We start from the raw sequence: 20,064 nt of genomic DNA on the forward strand, positions 1-20,064 counted from the left end.
GTTTGTTTTTGAGAAGTGTTTGACCGTGGTTTCCTTTGCTGGGGGTGGGGACGGGATATGGATGTCCATAGTGATTAACTTATGGTCAGATCTTACCAATGAGGGGTATACCTCTGGTATGGAACATAGAGTCCCCATGTTGGTGATGATCAGGTCCAATATGTTTTCCCCTCTTGTGGGAGTGGTGACCAGTTGTTCTACAGCATTTGAGTTTATAAATTCTAGGAACCATTGGGCTAGGGTGTTGGGGCTTGAGTAGTGCTCCCAGTCTATGTTTGGGTAGTTAAAGTCACCCAATATAATGGTGTTTGGAGAGACCTTCATATTCTGCAGTGTCTTCAGGAAAGCCGAGTGGGGTTCCTGAGTTTGGGAGGGTGGTCTGTAGCAGGCTGAAAACTGGAAGACAGTTTTGCCCACTGTTAGTTGCACATGGATGGTCTCAGATGCTTCGTGCAGTGCCACTAGCCTGGAGGTATGGGTATCTTTGAAGAATATGGATACTCCCCCTCCTCTTGTGGTTCGGTCCGAGTTTTGGGGCCGAAAAGCATGGTATGAGGTAGTGCTGGGGTGCTTTCGGGAGCCTTGAACCAGGTTTCTGTTACTGCACAGATATCGATATTCTCCATACTGAGGAGAGCCTCGAGTGCGTGCATCTTGAGGTTTAGACTTCTGGCATTGAGCAGCATTACCCTTAGTTTCTTTTTCCACACACACACACACACACACACACACACACACACACACACACATATATGTATATATATATATATATATATATATATATATATATATATATATATATATATATATATATATGTATGTATATATATATATATATATATATATATATATATATATATATATATATATATATATATATATATATATATATATATATATATATATATATATATATATATATATATATATATATATATATATATATATATATATATATATATTTATATATATATATATATATATATATATATATATATATATATATATATATATACACACACACACACACACATATATATATATATATATATATATATATATACACACACACACACACACACACACACACACACACACACACACACACACACACACACACACACACACACACATATATATATACACACACACACACATATATATATATATATATATATATATATATATATATATATATATATATGTATATATATATATATATATACACACACATTACACACCACACACACACACACACAAAGTAAGCCTAGCCAACAGTGTATTGGCTTTTGCCACCCATGTAGCGTTAAATTCCTGCCCCTCTATCGAACAGAGCCCCAGGCATGATCCCAAGGGTGAATTTCCTATCATCCAACCACTTATCAAGGTTTTTCTTGAAGAGTGCTAATGATGAGCTGTGCTTGATGTAGATGGGAATTTTGTTCCAGAGCATGGGAAGTTTCTGGGATAAGAATCTATCCCTCCAGCATGCCCTACTTATTGCTGTGGTGAGGTTTAGGTTCCTAGAGCCTGTAGCTTGGGGAGATTGGGATTTCTTTAAGTGGAGCATGTCCATCAATTCCAGGTTTGACATAGCTTTGTATGTCAGACAGAGGTCTCCTCAGAGTAAGCGGTATGAGACCGAGTAGAGTTGGAGTTTCTTGAGCCGGTCAGCATACGGCAACTTTTTGAGGTCAGCAATCCTCTTGGTGAGGTACTTTTGGGGCCTCTCCAGTTATTGTAGGTGTCTTGTGAGGTACATCCCAAATACAGCATTGTATTCAATGAGAGGTCTGATAAGTGATGAGTAGAGGGGGATGATGACTTCCTTTTTTCTAGATGCGAACACTTTTGTGATTAGGTGGGCCACGTAGAAAGATTTTCTGACCACTGTGGCAATGTGGTTATCAAAGGATAGGTTACTATCCACTTGGGTCCCAAGGTCTCTTATCACACTTTCTGTGTTAAGTGAACTTCCCCCTATTTGGTAATTCATGAGTACCGTGTTTTACCAAAGGGGATAACAATGCACTTTTTGGCATTTAGCTTGAGGCCATGATTTTAACCCAGCCACTGGGGATGCACAAGCCAGTTCATTTTTTTGTGCCAGTCCCAAGCCCAGATAAATTGGGAGGGTTGTGTCAGGAAGGCATCCGGCATAAAATTTTGCCAAATCATACATGCAGACAACAGTACAAAAATACATACCAGATCTGTCAAAGCCCGGGTTAACAACGACCACCACCAGTACTGTTGGCCAACAGAGTGCTGGCGGAAATTGGGCTACTGTTGGCCGAAGGAGGGGAAGAGGGGGAAGGCATGCCTGAAGGCAGGTAAAGGCTAGGACTGTGATAGTGAGGGTCGGAACTTTGAATGTTGGCAGTATGACTGGTATAGGGAGAGAGCTAGCTGATATAATGGACCAAAGGAAGGTTGGTATATTGTGTGTGCAACAGACCAGATGGAAGGGGAGCAAGGCTAGGTGTATTGGAGGTGGTTTCAAATTGTTTTATCATGGTGTGGATGAGAGGAGAAATGGCATAGGCATTATCCTGAAGGAACAGTATGCTAAGAGTGTTTTGGAGGTGAAAAGAGTGTCAGATATAGTGATGTTTATGAAACTGGAAATTGATTGTGTAATGATGAATGTTGTTAGTGCATATGCTCCACAAGTTGGGTGTGCGATGGAGGAGAAAGAAAAATTTTGGAGTGAGTTGGATGAAGTGGTGATGACTGTACCCAAGGGAGAGAGAAAGGTGATTGGAGCAGATTTCAATGGGCATGTTGGTGAAGGGAACAGAGGGGATGAGGAAGTGATGGGTAGGTATGGTGTTAAGCAAAGGAATGCAGAAGGTCAGATGGTAGTGGATTTTGCGAAAAGGATGGACATGGCTGTGATGAATACGTATTTTAACAAGAGGGAGGAGCATAGGGTGACATGATATAAAAGTGGAGGAAGATGCACACAGGTGGATTATATCTTATGTAGAAGGGCCAGTCTGAAGGAGATTGGAGATTGTAAAGTGGTGGCAGGGGAAAGTGTAGTTAGGCAGCATAGGATGGTGGCTTGCAGGATGACACTGGTGATCAAGAAGAGGAGGATGAGTGTGTGGGCAGCACCAAGGATCAAATGATGGAAATTGAAAAAGGGTAATTGTGAGGTGATGCTCAGGGAAGAGTTAAGACAGACACTGGGTGGCAGTGAAGAGTTACTGAATAGCTGGGTAACTACAGCAGAGCTAGTAAGAGAGATGGCTAGAAAGGTGCTTGGTGAGACATTTGGAAAGAGGAAGGAGGACAAGGAGACCTGGTGGTGGAATGAAGAAGTACAGGCGAGTATACAGAGAAAAAGGTTGGTGAAGAAGAAGAAGTGGGATTGTCAAAGAGATGAAGAAAGTAGACAAGAGTATAAGGAGATGAGGTGCATGGCAAAGAGAGAGGTGGCGAAGGCTAAGGATAAGGCGTATGAAGAGTTGTATAAAAGGTTGGACACTAAGGAGGAGAAAAGGACCTGTACCAATTAGCTAGACAGAGGGGCTGAGCTAGTAAAGATGTGCAGCAGGTAAGGGTGATAAAGGATAATGAGGGAAACATACTCACAAGCGAGGAGAGTGTGTTGAGCAGATGGAAAGAGTACTTTGAGGGGTTGATGAATGAAGAGAATGAGAGGGACAGAAGGTTGGATGATGTGCGGATAGTGAATCATGAAGTGCAGTGGATTAGCAAGGAGGAAGTAAGGATAGCTATGAAGAGGATGAAGAACAGAAAGGCTGTTGGTCCAGATGACATACCCGTGGAAGCATGGAGGTGTTTAGGTGAAAAGGCAGTGGAGTTTTTAACTAGATTGTTTAATGAAATCTTGGAAAGTGAGAGGATACCTGAAGAATGGAGAAAAAGTGTTTTGGTACCGATTTGTAAGAATAAGGGTGATGTGCAGAGCTGTAGTAATTACAGAGGGATTAAACTGATCAGTCACAGCATAAAGTTATGAGAAAGAGTAGTGGAAGCTTGGTTAAGAAGGGAGGTGATGATTAGTGATCAGCAGTATGGTTTCATGCCAGGAAAGAGCACTACAGATGCGATGTTTGCTCTGAGAATGTTGATGGAGAAGTACAGAGAAGGTGAGAAGGAGTTGCATTGTGTCTTTGTGGATTTAGAGAAAGCATATGACAGGGTGCCCAGAGAGGAGTTGTAAATAAACAAGTGGAAGCACTCGAAAATCACAAGTAAAATCAAAAGAAATGCTGTGATTATGGAGACTGCAAGCACGAACTGGATAATATCTTCACTTTATTCTACACACAAATAAAAAAGCCACATGAACGCCTTGAATACAACCATGTAGAGAGGAGTTGTGGTATTGTATGAGGATGTCGGGAGTGTCAGAGAAGTATGTAAGAGTGGTACAGGATATGTACGAGGGTAGTGTGACAGCGGTGAGGTCTGAGGTGGGAGAGATGGATGCGTTTGAGGTGGAGGTGGGATTACATCAAGGATCAGCTCTGAGCCCTTTCTTATTTGCAATGGTGATGGACAGGTTGACAGATGAGATCAGACAGGAGTCCCCGTGGACTATGATGTTTGCAGATGACATTGTGATCTGTCGTGAGAGTAGGGAACAGGTGGAGGAGACCCCGGAGAGGTGGAGATATGCTCTTGAGAGAAGAGGAATGAAGGTCAGCAGGACTAAGACAGAATATATGTGTGTGAATGAGAGGGAGGATAGAGGAATGGTGAGGATGCAGGGAGTAGAGGTGGTGAAGGTGGATGAGTTTAAGTACTTGGGATCAACAGTACAGAGTAATGGTGAGTGTAGAAGAGAGGTGATGAAGAGAGTACAGGCAGGATGGAGTGGGTGGAGAAGAGTGTCAGGAGTGATTTGTGACAGACGAGTACCAGTAAGAGTGAAAGGGAAGGTCTACAAGAGGGTAGTGAGACTAGCTATGTTATATGGGTTGGAGGCAGTGGCATTGACAAAAAGGCAGGAGTCAGAGCTTGACATGGCAGAGCTGAAGATGTTAAGATTTTCACTGGGTGTGACGAGGATGGACAGGATTAGGAATAAGTATATTAGAGGGTCAGCTCAGGTTGGAAGGTTTGGAGACAAAGCCAGAGAGGCAAGATTACATTGAGTTGGACATGTGCTGAGGAGGGATGCAGAGTATATTGGGAAAAAGATGCTAAGGATGAAGCTGTCAGGTAACAGGAAAAGATGGAGGCCTAAGATAAGATTTCTGGATGTGGTGAGAGAGGACATGCAGGTGGTTGGTGTGACAGAGCAAGATGCAGAGTACAGGAAGAAATGGAAACAGTTGATCTGCTGTAGCGACCCCTAACGGGAGCAGCCAAAAGAAGAAGAAGACTGAGGCCATGATTTTGGCACCAGGTGTCTGTCTTGGTGAGGCCCGTTTGCAGGATGTCTACATTGGCAGGGGAATCGATAATGGCACCCAGTTTGCAGTCAACTGTGAACTTGGTTAGCCATAGATCCTCGGTGCTCGCTTGCACTTCAGAGAAGTATATACTGAACAGGAGAGGTCCCAAGACTGAACCCTGAGGCACTCCAATTGTCACTGGTTTGGAGTCAGATCTGGAGTCAGCAACTCTCACCGTGTGGGTTCTGTTCATGAGCCAGTTGGCCACCCATCTCGTGATGTAAGGTTTTATGTTAAGGTTGATGAGTTTATCTATGATTCCTGAATGGGGGATAGTGTTGAAGGCTTTAGTGAGGTACAGGTAGGCTGTGTGGACCACCTTGCCTTTGTCTATGGCCTTGGCAACTGTTTCAAAAAAGTCTACCAGGTTTAGGAGACATGATCTACCCTTCACAAATCCAAACTGGGTAGCATCCAAAGTTTGGAGGTTGCCAAAGTCTTTGTTTATGAGTTCCATGATGATACGCTCCATGGCCTTGCAGACCAGGCTTGTCAGGCGAATAGATCGATAGTTCCTGGGGTCGGTGGTGGCTCCTCCTTTGTGGAATGGGATAACCATTGCTGTGCACCATTCAGTGAGTGCATAGCCTGCGGTGAGGCTGTGATAGAACATGGAGTTTAGGTGGAGGGCTAGTTAATATATGGAGTTTGTGTAAGATGCAGCCTGGGATGTTGTCTGGTCCCATGGATGCGGTGTGTTTGGCTTTAGAGAGTGCCATTTTTACCTGCTTGTTTGTGATTAATGGGGCTTTACAATCATCTGGTATAGTTATAGGCCCTTTGAGGTGTGAGGGGGGGAGTAAAGTTTGCATTGAACCTATCAGCCAAGATGTTGGCAGTATCAGTTGGCTCTGTATATTTTGCACCATTCTGTTGTAGCTCAGTGCAGATCTAGGTGTTGCCGTGGAGATTCTTGACATAGCTTAAGAATGCCTAGTGGTTGTCTTTGGAATCCGTGGCAATTTTTCTTTCAAAATTAGCTTTGGAGGGTTTTATGAGAGATGTGTACATATTTCAGTAAGAAACGAAGATATTACATATATATATATATATATATATATATATATATATATATATATATATATATATATATATATATATATATATATATATATACATATACATATCTATATATACATATACATATCTATATATACATATACATATATATATATATATATATATATATATATATATATATATATATATATATATATATATATATATATATATATATATATATATATATATATATATATATATACATACATATATAGGTAAAGGTAAAGTTTTCAAATCTCACAGATATATTATGAAGGCTGCCTGATGCACTCCAGAATATTGTGTGTGTTTATTCAGTTTTAATATGATTTTTCCATAAATCAGTCTATGCAACCATCTTTTCCTTCACTTACCCAAGACTGTCTACCTTCTTCCTTCTCTGGTACTCCAGTCACATGAATATTTTTGGGCAAAACTTGTCTTCTTGATCAGTTTGCTTATCATTAAGCAATTCAGCTTTGTTTACAAATTTACGTACCGTTCTTTCAACATCTTATTCCCCCGTATAAAGCCAAGAGAGTGTCTGAATGCTCCATCAATCTCTCATCTGCAGTGTCCTTTTTAAATACATTATATTGACTTTTTCTGTATCAACCAAAATCTGTTGTAATGATACCCTCCTTGGTTTGCTGGATTCAGGCATGTTTTAACTTTCATTAACATTGGCAGCACCTTCCTTTTTGCTTTCCCATGTGACAAAGTAATGCTGCTAGTATTTTTGCAGTTTTCAATGCCTTTATCTTTTAGTTTTGTTGTATTTTTTTGCATGTTTTCCTGTTTTTGTCATGTATAACAGTATTCTAACACTTTTACTATAGTATTGTGATTACGACTCATGTGAAGTTCACTGTTTTAATAAAACATACACATGCCTTATTTGCTGTCTATATGATAAAACATTACAGTGAGAGAATGTACATACACTGTAAAATAATGCTGAATATTTTATTGAGGTGTATGAGTTTTACATGCTGCATATATTGTGTTTTACCAGTGTGTCTTAAGCTTAACATGTTGTAAATACTATACAAGATATGTAATAAGGTGATCACGTTAAGTTATGTAGTCCTGAGTGTTATTACTGTTGGCTCATTGAAATGTATCTGACATGGAGATTTCCTCTCTGGGGTTCACTGAAATGAGGCTTTGCCCTGTTGGATATTCCCAGTACAAAAAGGCAAATAAATAAATACATAAATAAAGCACACTATCACTCTGATGCCTTTCTTTTAATTTCTCACAAAATAAACTTCAACTTTTCATTAGTTTGCATTTTTGGAGCAACAAGATGGACCAGCTACTTTTCAGAGCATCATCCCAAAATCTGGATGCTTAGCAATTGTTGGTGTTATCCTTGCAGGCCTTTCAACCTCCACTAAAAGAGGTGAAGGTCAGTGGCAGACGCTGTACTGTAGACACTTCACCCCATCTATTTCGCTAGATCTCCTTGCAGCCAGGTTTACTATCTGATCCCTCGTCACTAGGATCACAGTTGGAGCATCATTGCCACAATACCTCACTGCTATGTACAGAGAGCTAATGATATTTATTGTGGTACGATAGGCCTGATTTACTTCCTCACAGGCAGCACCTGCACATGTCATGTTGTTATCAACATTTTTAAGTTATGGTTATTTTTCCAAACCAGCATATCTTTCACTTTGGTCTTATCATGATAACCAGTAGCTATATAGCCAGTATTACAATTACTATACAGTGGCACATTAATAATATACAAAGGATCACAAATTTCCAATACTATGATGTGAGGGAAACACCATTGTTAGCTAGCAAAAGTTAAAGCTTTTTACCTCTGGGTCACTCTAGAGAAGGCAACATAAGAAAGCAACAACATGCATTTAATTTACTAGCTGTGCTGTGAAACTGACTTGTAACAGTTGTTGTGGAACTTGTTATAGCTGGCGAAGGCTAGCAGGACCCCAAACCCTGGACCAAGGGAGAAGAAGATTTGAGCCGCAGCATCTACCCAGACCTGCAATAGACAGAAACACAAAACAACAGTGAAAACACAAAAACAGCACCGCATGTTCTAAAATGGACACTATGAACTACAGACAGAAAATGCACATAAGCTAATGTGCAAGATCCATAACTAATAAAATGCCAATGAACTGAAAACACACAAGAACATGACTTATTCCAGAACTGACATAACAGAAAACAGAGAACACACACCAAAAGTAATAAATATTTTATAGCTGATGGATGGAATAGTAGACTGACAATATAAATGAATACACCTGTTCTGGAATTGACACAAAAGGCTTTGGACTGAAAGCAGAGGATGTTCTCAAACAGCAATAGACAGATGGTAGTTGATTTTCTAAAGTGTGAACCAGAAAAGGTTAGGCACAGAATATGTTTAAACAGTAATGCTGCCTATGGTTGTATGTCTGGGTATGCAGTATGATACCAACCCATACATTTTAGGTTTATTTATTTTGATACCCCTGTTTTTTCTTCCTCCATTTCCAAAATTGTTTTTCTTTATCTGTATCTTTTTTTTTCTAGAGAAATTGTTCCTATGCTCAATTAATACTGTAAATCTAGTTCTTATTAAGAATAAATCTGTGGGTGAAAAACATTAATGAGAAAAAATGCATGTCTACTATGACTGGGCATTTAATATGTAATAGAATATAAACATGAAGATATTATCAAAGGATGTATCAGATGGCATGAAGTAGATTAAATTAATTCCTCTGTAAAACTTAACAAAATACTCTGTGACACTGTGCTTAATAATTTTATTTATTTATTTTATTTTACATTTGTTGACTGGGATAGTCTGACTAGATACCTGTCCATTTTCAGTGGAAGCGCAGGGAGAAAAGCTCCATACATACATAAAGAAAAACTGTTACATTAAACAAGTTAAAGCACTGTTACAAATACAATACGCAGGATAAAAGTTAATGTGGATCTTTAAATTATTTAGTAATTTATAAATGAAAACAAAAATAATCAGTCTAATACAGAAAACTGATAATGTTATTTTATTGCATGAGGGAATAAAGAAGTTTTATTCACTAAAACTACTATATAACAAGACCTACTTTCCAGTTTTTTTTAAACAGAGTGATTGTAGTACACCTATTATGCAGGTTACTGAAATTAGGAAAACCTAAACATTGGAGTTTAATGTCTTACCTGGTGCTAGGGAGCGCTGCAAGTTGTTGCTCATAGTCACAGTGTAGGATGAAGGAATGTCTCCTTAGATGGAGGGATGGGTGGATGGATGAACAGATGTTTTTTGTGTGTGTGTGTGTGTGTGTGTGTGTGTGTGTGTGTGTGTGTGTGTGTGTGTGTGTGTGTGTGCACATTTCACTTCAAAGCTGATTGTGTAAGCTGGGGAGAAGAGGACACTAGGAATGCAATTCCCACACCAAACTAACTTTAGCACTACTTTTATGGGAGGCAGATTAATCAAACAAGGTATTCAGAGTAAGTTTATGTTGGTTCATTACCACAGTGGTGGTTTGTTTACCTGTTCTGCAGGAGAACTGAGTTTAATTATTGTCTTAAGCACCATAGAACCGGTTGGGGAATGTGGCCTATTCCTGCTTGTCTTCCTCAGAGACAGGATTTGGAGGTGAATCCTAGTTGTGGCTAGGAGTGACTATTTGAGGCATATTGCCTTGAAGTAAAAGAGAAAGGTAGCTTATTATGTTGATATTGGCGAGAGCATGCTTATCACAATCTTGCCTGACTCCACTGCATTTCTGGAATGAGGAAGTAATGATAATGAATATGCTTATGCCATGCCTAGTAAACAAATGGCTTGTTGTATATTACAACAAGCATTTATTCATTAGGTCTTTTGTAACTGGTTTAATTAACTTCCTTCAAGATATGGTAAGGCTATGGGGTGCATATTTGTATGTTTTTTTTTTATTTTTGGATTTAAATAAAAAAAACTTTTAATTTATATTTCATATATTTGTAATTAAACAAGTAACTAATATTAAACAGTTTGAATGGGGTTAAATTAAATAAATTATGGTTGGATAGCACCACACAAAGAGCTGTTGTAAGGGAATGTGCATCATAAAAAAGATGCACTTTTTGCATTCAGATTGAATCCACTTTTATACCCAATACTTTTAAAAAACATTTGTATAAAATTTCTGAATAACTGAAATAGACTAAACTGTAAATAAATCAATTTTAGATCAGCACTGCACGGTGTTTTGATGCCCACAAGTTACTTACTTTATGATTAGTATAATTTACCAAAACTGGATTTTGTAATTTTCTGATGATTTAAATAGACAATGATCGCAGTTGGGGCAAGTCCCTACTTAATAAATCCCACTATGAGGCAGTCACACCCTGCAGAAGCTTTGGAGCAGTAAGCCTCAACAAAACACATACACATAAACATATCATTGGACTCGCACTCAGCTGTTCATAAACAGTGGGATACGCTCCTTACCCCTCAATTCTGCAGTAAAACATAACATTCAGTATAAACTGTGATTTGATATATATTTACTGAATTTGGCACTGCTGAATGGAATAAACCTGAGTAGTTCATTCACTATTGCACTTGTAATTAAACCATTCTCTTCTGTGCAAACTATAACAGAATACTCTATCCCTATCTTGTACATGTTGGACAAGTGGACAGTTTACATATCCCTGTGCAGAGTGAGTATTTTTTAATATACAAAAAGATGGTGGGTGGGTAGATTAGTTCAGTTTCAGAGTGTGGGTAGACAGGCCAGGTTTCAGAGTGTTAGCTCTGCTGTGGCTCTGCTCTGCATGTTTTAGGGAAGAGAAGTCAGACACAAGGGAATTGATGTATCCAAACCCCTCTAATTCATGTTTTCTTTCTGGTTTCTTCATTTGTTTTTCCCCCGTTCTTACAGATTTTGATCCCAAGCTATCCAGGAAAGATAATAAAATATTATTTGGATGGCCATACCATAAGTTTGTTCTCCTTATGGACTTGTTACAATAGCTGAGGTGACATTATTTATATCCTGTATTATTTTAGTGGGGAAGCTCTGTGGCTGCTGTAGCTGTTACAAATGCCTTGTTAAGTACATTGTGCTCAATTACTGGTCTAATGAGGACGTTGTATAGTGGGACTATGATCTCCTTAGATCTGGATGCCATGCCCCTCCCTATAAGTAGCACCATATAAAAGGATTTTCTCACTACTATGGACACATGATGATCATGTTACTGTCAACCTGAGTTCCCAAGTAACTTGCCACTGGGTCTACTCTTAGGGAACTGTTATCAATTTGCAGGGGTGGTTGTCTTCATAAGGGGTATACTTATACGTTTTTTGCACTGAGTTTTAGGGCATGATACTGGCACCAGTTATTTGTCTGTCTCAGATCCTCCTGGAGGATATCTACATCACTGGGGATTCAATGATTGCATCCAGCCTGCTGACATTATCGATTTTTTCAACCAAAGGCCCTATATTTACCTTGACTTTAGAGAAATATATTACAAACAGAAGAGGTCCCAGTACTGAGCCCTGTGGGATGCCACTAATAACAGGCCTCTTGATGGAGGTGGATTTTCACACCCTAACTTTATGTGCCCTATCTGTTAGCCATTTGGCTATCCATTGGATAAAGCAGGGACTTATGCCTACATTTGTGAAACCGTCTATAATACTTGAGAAAGGTATTGTGTCAAATGCCATTGCCAGGTCCAGGTGTCCATGGCTCTAGTGACCTTCTTGAAGATGTCCACTAAGTTTAGCAGGCATAACCTGCCCTTGCCAAACTGAACTTTGATGAGTCAAGTGTTTTAAGATTTCCTTTGTCTTTGTTTATCAGGTCCATGACAATTCTTTCCATGGCCTTGCATACAAGACTAGTCAAACTTATAGGTCTGTTGATGGCCCACCTTTGTGTAGAGGGATGATTATTGAAGTCCTTTCTTCCCTAGGCATGAAGTCTGTCTGGAGGCTGTGGCTGAAAAGAGATTCTAGTTGGTCTGACAGGTCATATTTCAAGCTATTAAGGAGGTATCCTGGGATATTATCAGGACCCACTGATGCAGTGATTTTAGATCTGGAGAATACAGGGAGGATCTCTTTTTAGTGATAGCTTGAGCAGAAATGGTAGAGGCTGTTACCTGAGTGGGGGGACTACGGGTGATAGGTTGTTGAAATTGGAGCTAAATTTATCAGCCAGCAAATTTGTTATATCCCCCCAGTTTGTTGTAGGAAGTTCCCTTTAAGGTTGTGTACATAACTGAAAAAAGTGTTATAGTTATCATTAGCAGGGGAGGCTGTTTCTGCCTTGGAGTTGGCCTTGGTGGACTTGATTAGTCCCCTGAGTTGCTTGTTGAGACTGATGAGGGAGGTTTTGTTTTTGGACATAACCCTTCCTATTTTTGGACAGGCTTTCCTTTCTATTGTTGTACAATCTATTCATACTGGAGATCCAACAAGGGGACTTGTTTTTGAAGTTTGTCCTAACTTCATTTTGGTCTGGTAGTGCTATTTTATGCAGTTATTTACATGCTTTTACAGGGTTTCTGTAAACACTTCCACATAGGCCAATGTGTACTCTGAGTTCGGGGGTGCTTAAACTTCTATTAATCAATGGCATTGCTAAATTTTAAGTTCTTAAGGTTCTGAGGTTTGCTGGGAGTTCAGCCATTATAAATACTTCTAGGGTGACTGCTTTCATCTGATCTGACCACAAAGCGGGGGGGGGGGCAATGTTCCCTCATATTTGTGAGTGCCGGGATATTTGCACCCCCACTGTGTGTTCAGACTAAGTAACTGTTCCATTGTTTGCGTTGACAAAATCCAAGAATCTTTGAGAATCCATGTTAGTGGTTGTGTATGGTGAGATAGTTGAAATCACCCATGAATATGGTGTAGGGCTGAACTGTGACTGATTCCAGTACATTCAAGTACATGATATGATTATCCTGGGTCATAGACATGGACCTAGAGCTAGCAAGGTTATGATAATGGACATTACCTAAGGTTATGATAATGGACATTACCTAAGGTTAAATGAACATCGAGTAGCTCAAGTATGTCATATTGTTTGACCAATCTTGAGGTGTGCTTACTTTTTATGTAGATTGACATACCTCTACCTCTTGCCACTTCTTGTGTGGTAGCTGGTCTAAATGTGTGGAAAACATTATAGTCTTGTAATGCCGGGTGCCTTCCACAGCTTTAAACCACATCTCAGTAAGTGCACAGATGTCGGTACTCTCCAGGGTGAGGAGTGCTTCCAGGGAGTGGAGTTTCTTGTTGAGACTCTTGGCACTGAGGAATAACACCTTTGTTTATCCTGCACTGAATTTACTATGTTGGAAGGTTTATCAGACTGGCATTGCCTAAAAAAGGCACTATAAGGGTGAATAATGTTTTGGCCAATATCCTAAAGCTTAGTGGGGACAGGTGCAGATCATCAGTGTGAAAGCAGTGTGGTTTTTCGATCATATCCCCCCAAGATGACGAATATTGGCCCTCCTTAGAATGACACCAGTACCGAAGCCAATTGTTATTCATCTTCTGTTTATATTGTGGTATCATCCTTGGATAAGGTAGAATGCTGCTTAGTGCTAGGCTTATACCTGCCTGCGACACATAATCTGAAAGTTCCATCATGTCTCTCTCTCTTCATATAGTCCAGGGAGGTATGTCTCAAATCATTAACACCTATAACTATAAGAGTCATACTGGTGCTTGTGGTTCAGTGTCCTGAGTACATGTATGCTCTGGCAGATCCTTGCCTGTAATAGGCAACCGACCATGACTGTCTCCTTGCTCAGCCTAGTGAGTGGGGCATCAGTGAGTCTCACAACAGGATCTCCAATGACGAATATATTGGATTGTGTGGCAGTTTGCCTTAGGGGCTTTGAGGCTGAGACATTGTGAGATGTGGATGTATGTATCCTGGGCAGTGTTGTCTTTCTAAATTGTTTGGGAGGTTGCTAAGGGCAGTGTATGGGAGGTCTTTGAGGTTTGGGTAGATTGCATTTAAGAGCTTCAGCATATGTGAGTTTATGTATCTGATCCATAGTATTTGTAGTATGTGTGTTACTGGCACCCTGTTTGGATATATTTGGGTCTGTATTTGAGAGTTTTGCCTCCAAAGACATAGTGTAGTTACATCTCTGACATACTGTGTCAGTCTACTAAGAATAAGGTGGTTGTCAGTAAACATAAGACAATTGCTACATTGTCTCAATATGCCCATTTCAACTAGGCTGGCTAGAGACAGTAGGAAAGTGCATATCTATGGCTGTGGATCCTCTTTTTTGTGATATATGTGGGGTGGTGCAATCTGAGTTTGGAGTTGTTATGCTGGGGGTAGAGGTCTAGGACCGATCTAGGCAAACTAGCTGCTCTACACTCAACTAGATACTTGAGAAAAAGTTTTACATGGAAAATCAGAACTCTATGTGCTGGTGTCTACACAGGGCACTGCTGCACAGCTCAGCACAGGTTATAGGAGATGAGTTAGACAAGCATCCAATCAGTAAGCAGTAAAAATGCTATATAAGGCTTATATCCTGCAGCAATTCACAATTCTGTCACTACGGCGAGTGATGCTACAAGACTAAGGTTCCCAGGCTAAGTAAATGCAAAAAGAAAAAATACAGTGGAAATGTAATAAATGACGCTCAGATCCTACAGCAATTCAGAATGCTGTAAGTATTATGAGTGATACTACAAGACTAGACTAAGGTCCCCAACCAATTAAAATGCAAGCAGAAAAAAAGGGCAGTAGAAGTTTATAAATGGGACTCAGATCCTGCAGCAAATTACAATTCTGTCATTGTTGTGAGTTATACTATAAAACTAAGGCCCCCAGACCAAGTAAAATACAAACAGTAAAAAAAAAAAAAAAAGCGGTAGAAATGAAATAAATGAGGCTTAGATCCTGCAGCAACTAACAATTTTCCCACTGCTGTGAGGAATATTATAAGACTAAGGTCCCAGACCAAGTTCAAAATGCAAACAATCGATATTTGGTTAAAATAAGGAAAATGTAAAAAAGAACAATACACAATTTAGTTTAACACTCTTAATATTGCAGTGTACATGAAATGAAATGGGATGGTATGGAACAGAGGCCACCTCGAGCTTTGAGTCTAATGGGAGTGCTTTATCAGTTTGAGCTACCAGTGTCTGCACTGGGAGGGACTTGCAAACTCTAATTGAAGGTAGGGGTGGACAGCTACAAAACCACCAAGTTTAAAAGCACAATAAGAACTGGGAGAGTGGATGGGAAAAATTCAAAAATCAGTGCAATCCAACAGCAGTTTTAAATTCAGAGCTCTTGCAGGGGAACAATAATATAGGTGAACACCTTAAATGAGAAAATTGTTTATCATCTCCTTCCACTAATTACCTAGAGCTAATTCTTATTTAATGAATGCAAAAGGAATGTTTCCTAACTGACTCTAACCACCAACATTTAAGACTTCAAGAAAAAAAGCTTTGCAGTAAAACGACATTTAAAATGCAACAAACTGTAATATAATTAGACAAAAATCAAAACATAATAGAAATACCCAAACCTTAAAAGTATAAAATCCCAAAATGAATGCAGTCAGCAGTTTTAAGCTCAGAGCTCTTGTAGCTGAAGAGGAAATTTCACTCGTAGGTGAATACCTTTAATAAGAAAACTGTTCCTCAGCTCACCCCACCAATTAGCTAGACCTAATTCCTATTCAGTGAATGCAAAAGGAATGTTTTTTAACTGACTCTAGCAAACAACTTTTAAGACTTCAGAAAAAGTCTTTGAGTAAAACAAAATTTAAAATACAACTAACTGTAATATAATAATACCAAAATTAAAAAGGAATGGAAATATTGAAACCTTAAATGTGGGAAATCCAAAAATCAGTGCAGTCAAACAGCAGCTTTAAACTGAGAGGCCTTGTAGCCAATATAGTGGAGAAATGTATGCGCTTGATTTATTTTGTGTGCAGCAACATACTTTTCCCAATAGTTTATAATTTTGCCTTAAATTAAGCAGTCATATATTCACCTTGAGAATACATGCGGTCTTCATTGTTGCTTGCTTGTAGCACAATCCCTCCACCCATTTATTTAAAGAAGCCTAAAAATGAGATTGCCACAGTTTTTGCTGCTTTCAGTCTATTTTAAAACAAAGTACACTTGGCAAAACATTTTGATTTATATGATGTATATTCACTATACAAACTAATACACACTGTGATTTGAAGCCAGGTTGGGATGTGGCTGCAACCAGAGCAAGTTTGGAAAGTGTCAGTGCAGCAACAGGTAGCACACTTTCATTTTGTGCAGAAGGCTGTGGGTTCTATTCTCACACCAGGTAGGTTGATTGCTGATGCTGCAGTATAGCATAAGGGGGTGCTGCTTTCCTGACTGTGCCATCCTTCAGATGACACAATAAACCAAGGCCCCAACTGCTTCAGTTAGTGGTAGCTCCGGTGAAATTGAAAGATCCCATGGCACCCATCGAAAAGAGTAGGAGAAGTTCCCTGATGCCCTGGCCAAATTTCCCATAGTAGTATAAATACTACCTTGCATCGCCCCTGAAAAAGGCTATTAGCCTAGTGGGACTAAATCAGTTAATGGAGGATAAATAAATAAATAAAGTGAATAAGAAATTTACTTTACATGACTGTGTCTGCAGGAAGTAACATACAGATCACTGAGCAACTGCTGAAAAAGCATACAGTATGCTTATTATTACATGCACAGTAATTATCATTTGGATGTTGGCACGAGAAAAAGTATAACAAAATCACAAAGGAGTGCAGGCAAAAATATCAAAAGTATTGCACAATATGTTACACACACACACACATACACACACAATTGTCTTACTGTAGTAAAGCTGCAACAGGTCTTCTGTAGTTTTTACAACACACACACGCAGCAGGTGCACCAAGGAACTATCTAACCCTAAGCAACATGCCTAATGACCATAGCATGCTTCACGGGCAAAACATGCACTCTTAAAGGCAGATTTCCCTCAGTTATATATCTGACCTTCTTCCAAACTTTGAAATTCTTTGCATTTCATTATTTTATTTTCCACCTAAATGCTGTCCACTGGCATCTCCAGTGTGAAAACACAGCATTTTGAATACATCCTAAGTCAGATGTGGTACCTTGAAGTATTCTCCTACTCTAGTATCACTCTTGGAATTAGCATAAGTAGGAGGTGTGTGGGGTGTAGAACCCAAAGTAAGGATGTTTAAAGGGTGCAACAGCAAGTTTTAAGGTTCACTTTTTTTTTGTTTTAATTGTAGTTTATTTTTCAGATAGTCTGTACTAGAAATGTTGAGTCTCACACTTGTGATTCGGGCACACTCATTTTGGTTATATTAATTCAGGTACCACTGTGTTGGATGTTTACCTTCAGAGTATCTTCTGAACATGGATATTTTTCTCTGTAATCTGATCATATTTTTTCTTGCACCTTTTTGCCCTTGCTGCTTGATGACCATCAGCCCCTTCTCAACCTGCTGACCTATTAATTCCCTAATCACTGTGGTCAACAGTCATTTGAGAGGGGTAGTACTTTAGGCAGACATTATGGATAGCTCGCATTTTTTATTATTTTTATCTTACATCCCCATGCATGCTCACTTCCACCAAGGTAGGTAGGATGTGCAATAGGTTGATGGCACTGAGCAGTCCTTCATTATAGCAAGGGATGCAGGCCAGCAACCTCATAGTATGGCACATCATTTACCTGATATGAAACAGGGAAATCATAACATTCCTGTGTGCTTCCCAAGTGTGTGGAACCCCCTCCTCTCAGAAAGAGTCAATATATCCATGTCCTTTCACTCCTCTCCCTTCCTGGCTCCTGTAGTGTTGGGACCATTAAGCAAAGCCCTTAAGTGGGTTGTAGTCAGAACTTCATCCTTACGTGCCATGTAGCCCGGCAGTCTGATCATATCTGTGGTGACAGATTATTGACTTATATATGGTTGTTAGGAATACACAGTAAAACAACAAATGCTTCCTCTCCTATAACACATGTTGATTGATTCTGTGCCCAGAGCTAGCAGAATGAAAGTACCAAGCAGTCTCTGATAATCTGTTGCACAATCAGAAAATGTTTGAAATGTTGTTTAATTGCTATTTATAAAGGAACTGGTAGTATTCTGTCCTGCTGCTGGATTGTTTCTTCATCAAGTAACACCTGCAACCAGAACTGTTTAAAAAATCCATGGGGCAGACATACAGTACATTTAATGGAGTGTAAGAAGTAATAGCAACCTATTGATTCCTAAGTGATTAGGTTTAACTGTTCAAGGTTACCCAGTGGATTTTTATCACAATTTAAAGGGCTAAAAAAGGTTGTTTTTTGAGGGGGGGGGGCTTTTCTCTTCATGTCTGCTGTCAAGTATATTCAGTGCAGTACACAGCTAAGCTGTTTTTTGGGGGGGGGTTGCCATTTAGGCGGCCATGAGGTACCTTCAGGTCTGCACTCACATTCCTGCCTCTGATCTCTGCTGCTATAGGTGGACCCCTTTATCTCCTGGCTCAGGTAAATCTGTTTTCCTGCTCAGACTGGCATTTTATGATGACCTATTTTGCTTGTTCTTGGACCAGGAATCACAAATCTAGCCCCCCTCTCATCAGCAACTTGATATTGTTCTGAATTTAAGCTGTAAGAACATTAAAAGTATTGTCCTAACCTCACCCCTGACAGCTGATACAGGCAACTACATCACTTCTTGGATTTCTTACACTGCCCCACTGATATGCAGAAGCATGCCACTGAGAACTATTTTGATCGAAAAGACTAAGTCCCAAGGCCATATGACCAATACTTTCATGATGGCCTCTGCTCGAACAGGAGCAGATGCCCCACCAAGTACACTATCTCCCTCCTCCCATGGCAGACAAGCTGGTAAATCCTCAAATTCTTATTCCAATTTTCCAACTCTTCAAGTGTCGTCTAGTACCCAAATTGCTAGTCAAACTTAGAATGTCTGGGTTGTAGTCTTGGATTTATCAATATGTGTTACTGAGCTATGCCAAAATGCTATAGAATGTGATGGAACATAGTTGTTAATCCATTACGGGAGTAGACAGGCTGTATGGATTAAGCTGCCTTTAGCTGTTGATAAGTTCTATGCAACTTGTACTTTGGATGCATATCTACAGCTTTCATTTCTGCCTGTCACACCTATTTATTTTTCATAATTTATTACTGTTTTTTCTTGTGATATATAACTATTCATAGCTAAGCTGTCTGCATTCTAAGGTACAGCTACTTATAGTTTATGCTACCACTTTACATTTGCTACTTATACGCGTTTGTATGATCTTTTGGCCCAGGTATCCTTTGTAAAAGGGCATTCCTATGCTCAGTAGAGCTTCTGATCAGTAGCCTAAAAAAAAAAAGATAACCAAAAGTGTTATTGTAAGGTAAAGTTTCACACTTGAATGAACTGGAAGTGACTGTTAGTTTTTGGCTTATCACAGATGAGGACAAGTCATCATAAAGTGCCATGTCTAGTAACTAAAGTGGCTGATGTTATTTCCATTTTTCTCTAAGTTGCCCAGCACTGTACTTAGTTACTTAGG

The 20,064-nt window shown here is 39.5% G+C and overlaps 1 protein-coding gene across 1 annotated transcript in view; it reads right to left on the bottom strand.

Moving 5' to 3' along the window:
• SLC6A4 (solute carrier family 6 member 4) overlaps positions 1-20,064 on the bottom strand; it is a 726,628-nt gene that overhangs the window by 228,027 nt on the left and 478,537 nt on the right. Inside the window, exon 7 of the mRNA XM_044054475.1 lies at positions 8,387-8,490. Within this exon, the coding sequence (XP_043910410.1) occupies positions 8,387-8,490 (104 nt within the window). The remainder of the gene's footprint in view (positions 1-8,386; positions 8,491-20,064) is intronic.

Source organism: Protopterus annectens, chromosome 13.part0, assembly GCF_019279795.1.
Source record: "Protopterus annectens isolate FY-2018-M chromosome 13.part0, PAN1.0, whole genome shotgun sequence".
Taxonomy (NCBI): domain Eukaryota; kingdom Metazoa; phylum Chordata; order Ceratodontiformes; family Protopteridae; genus Protopterus; species Protopterus annectens.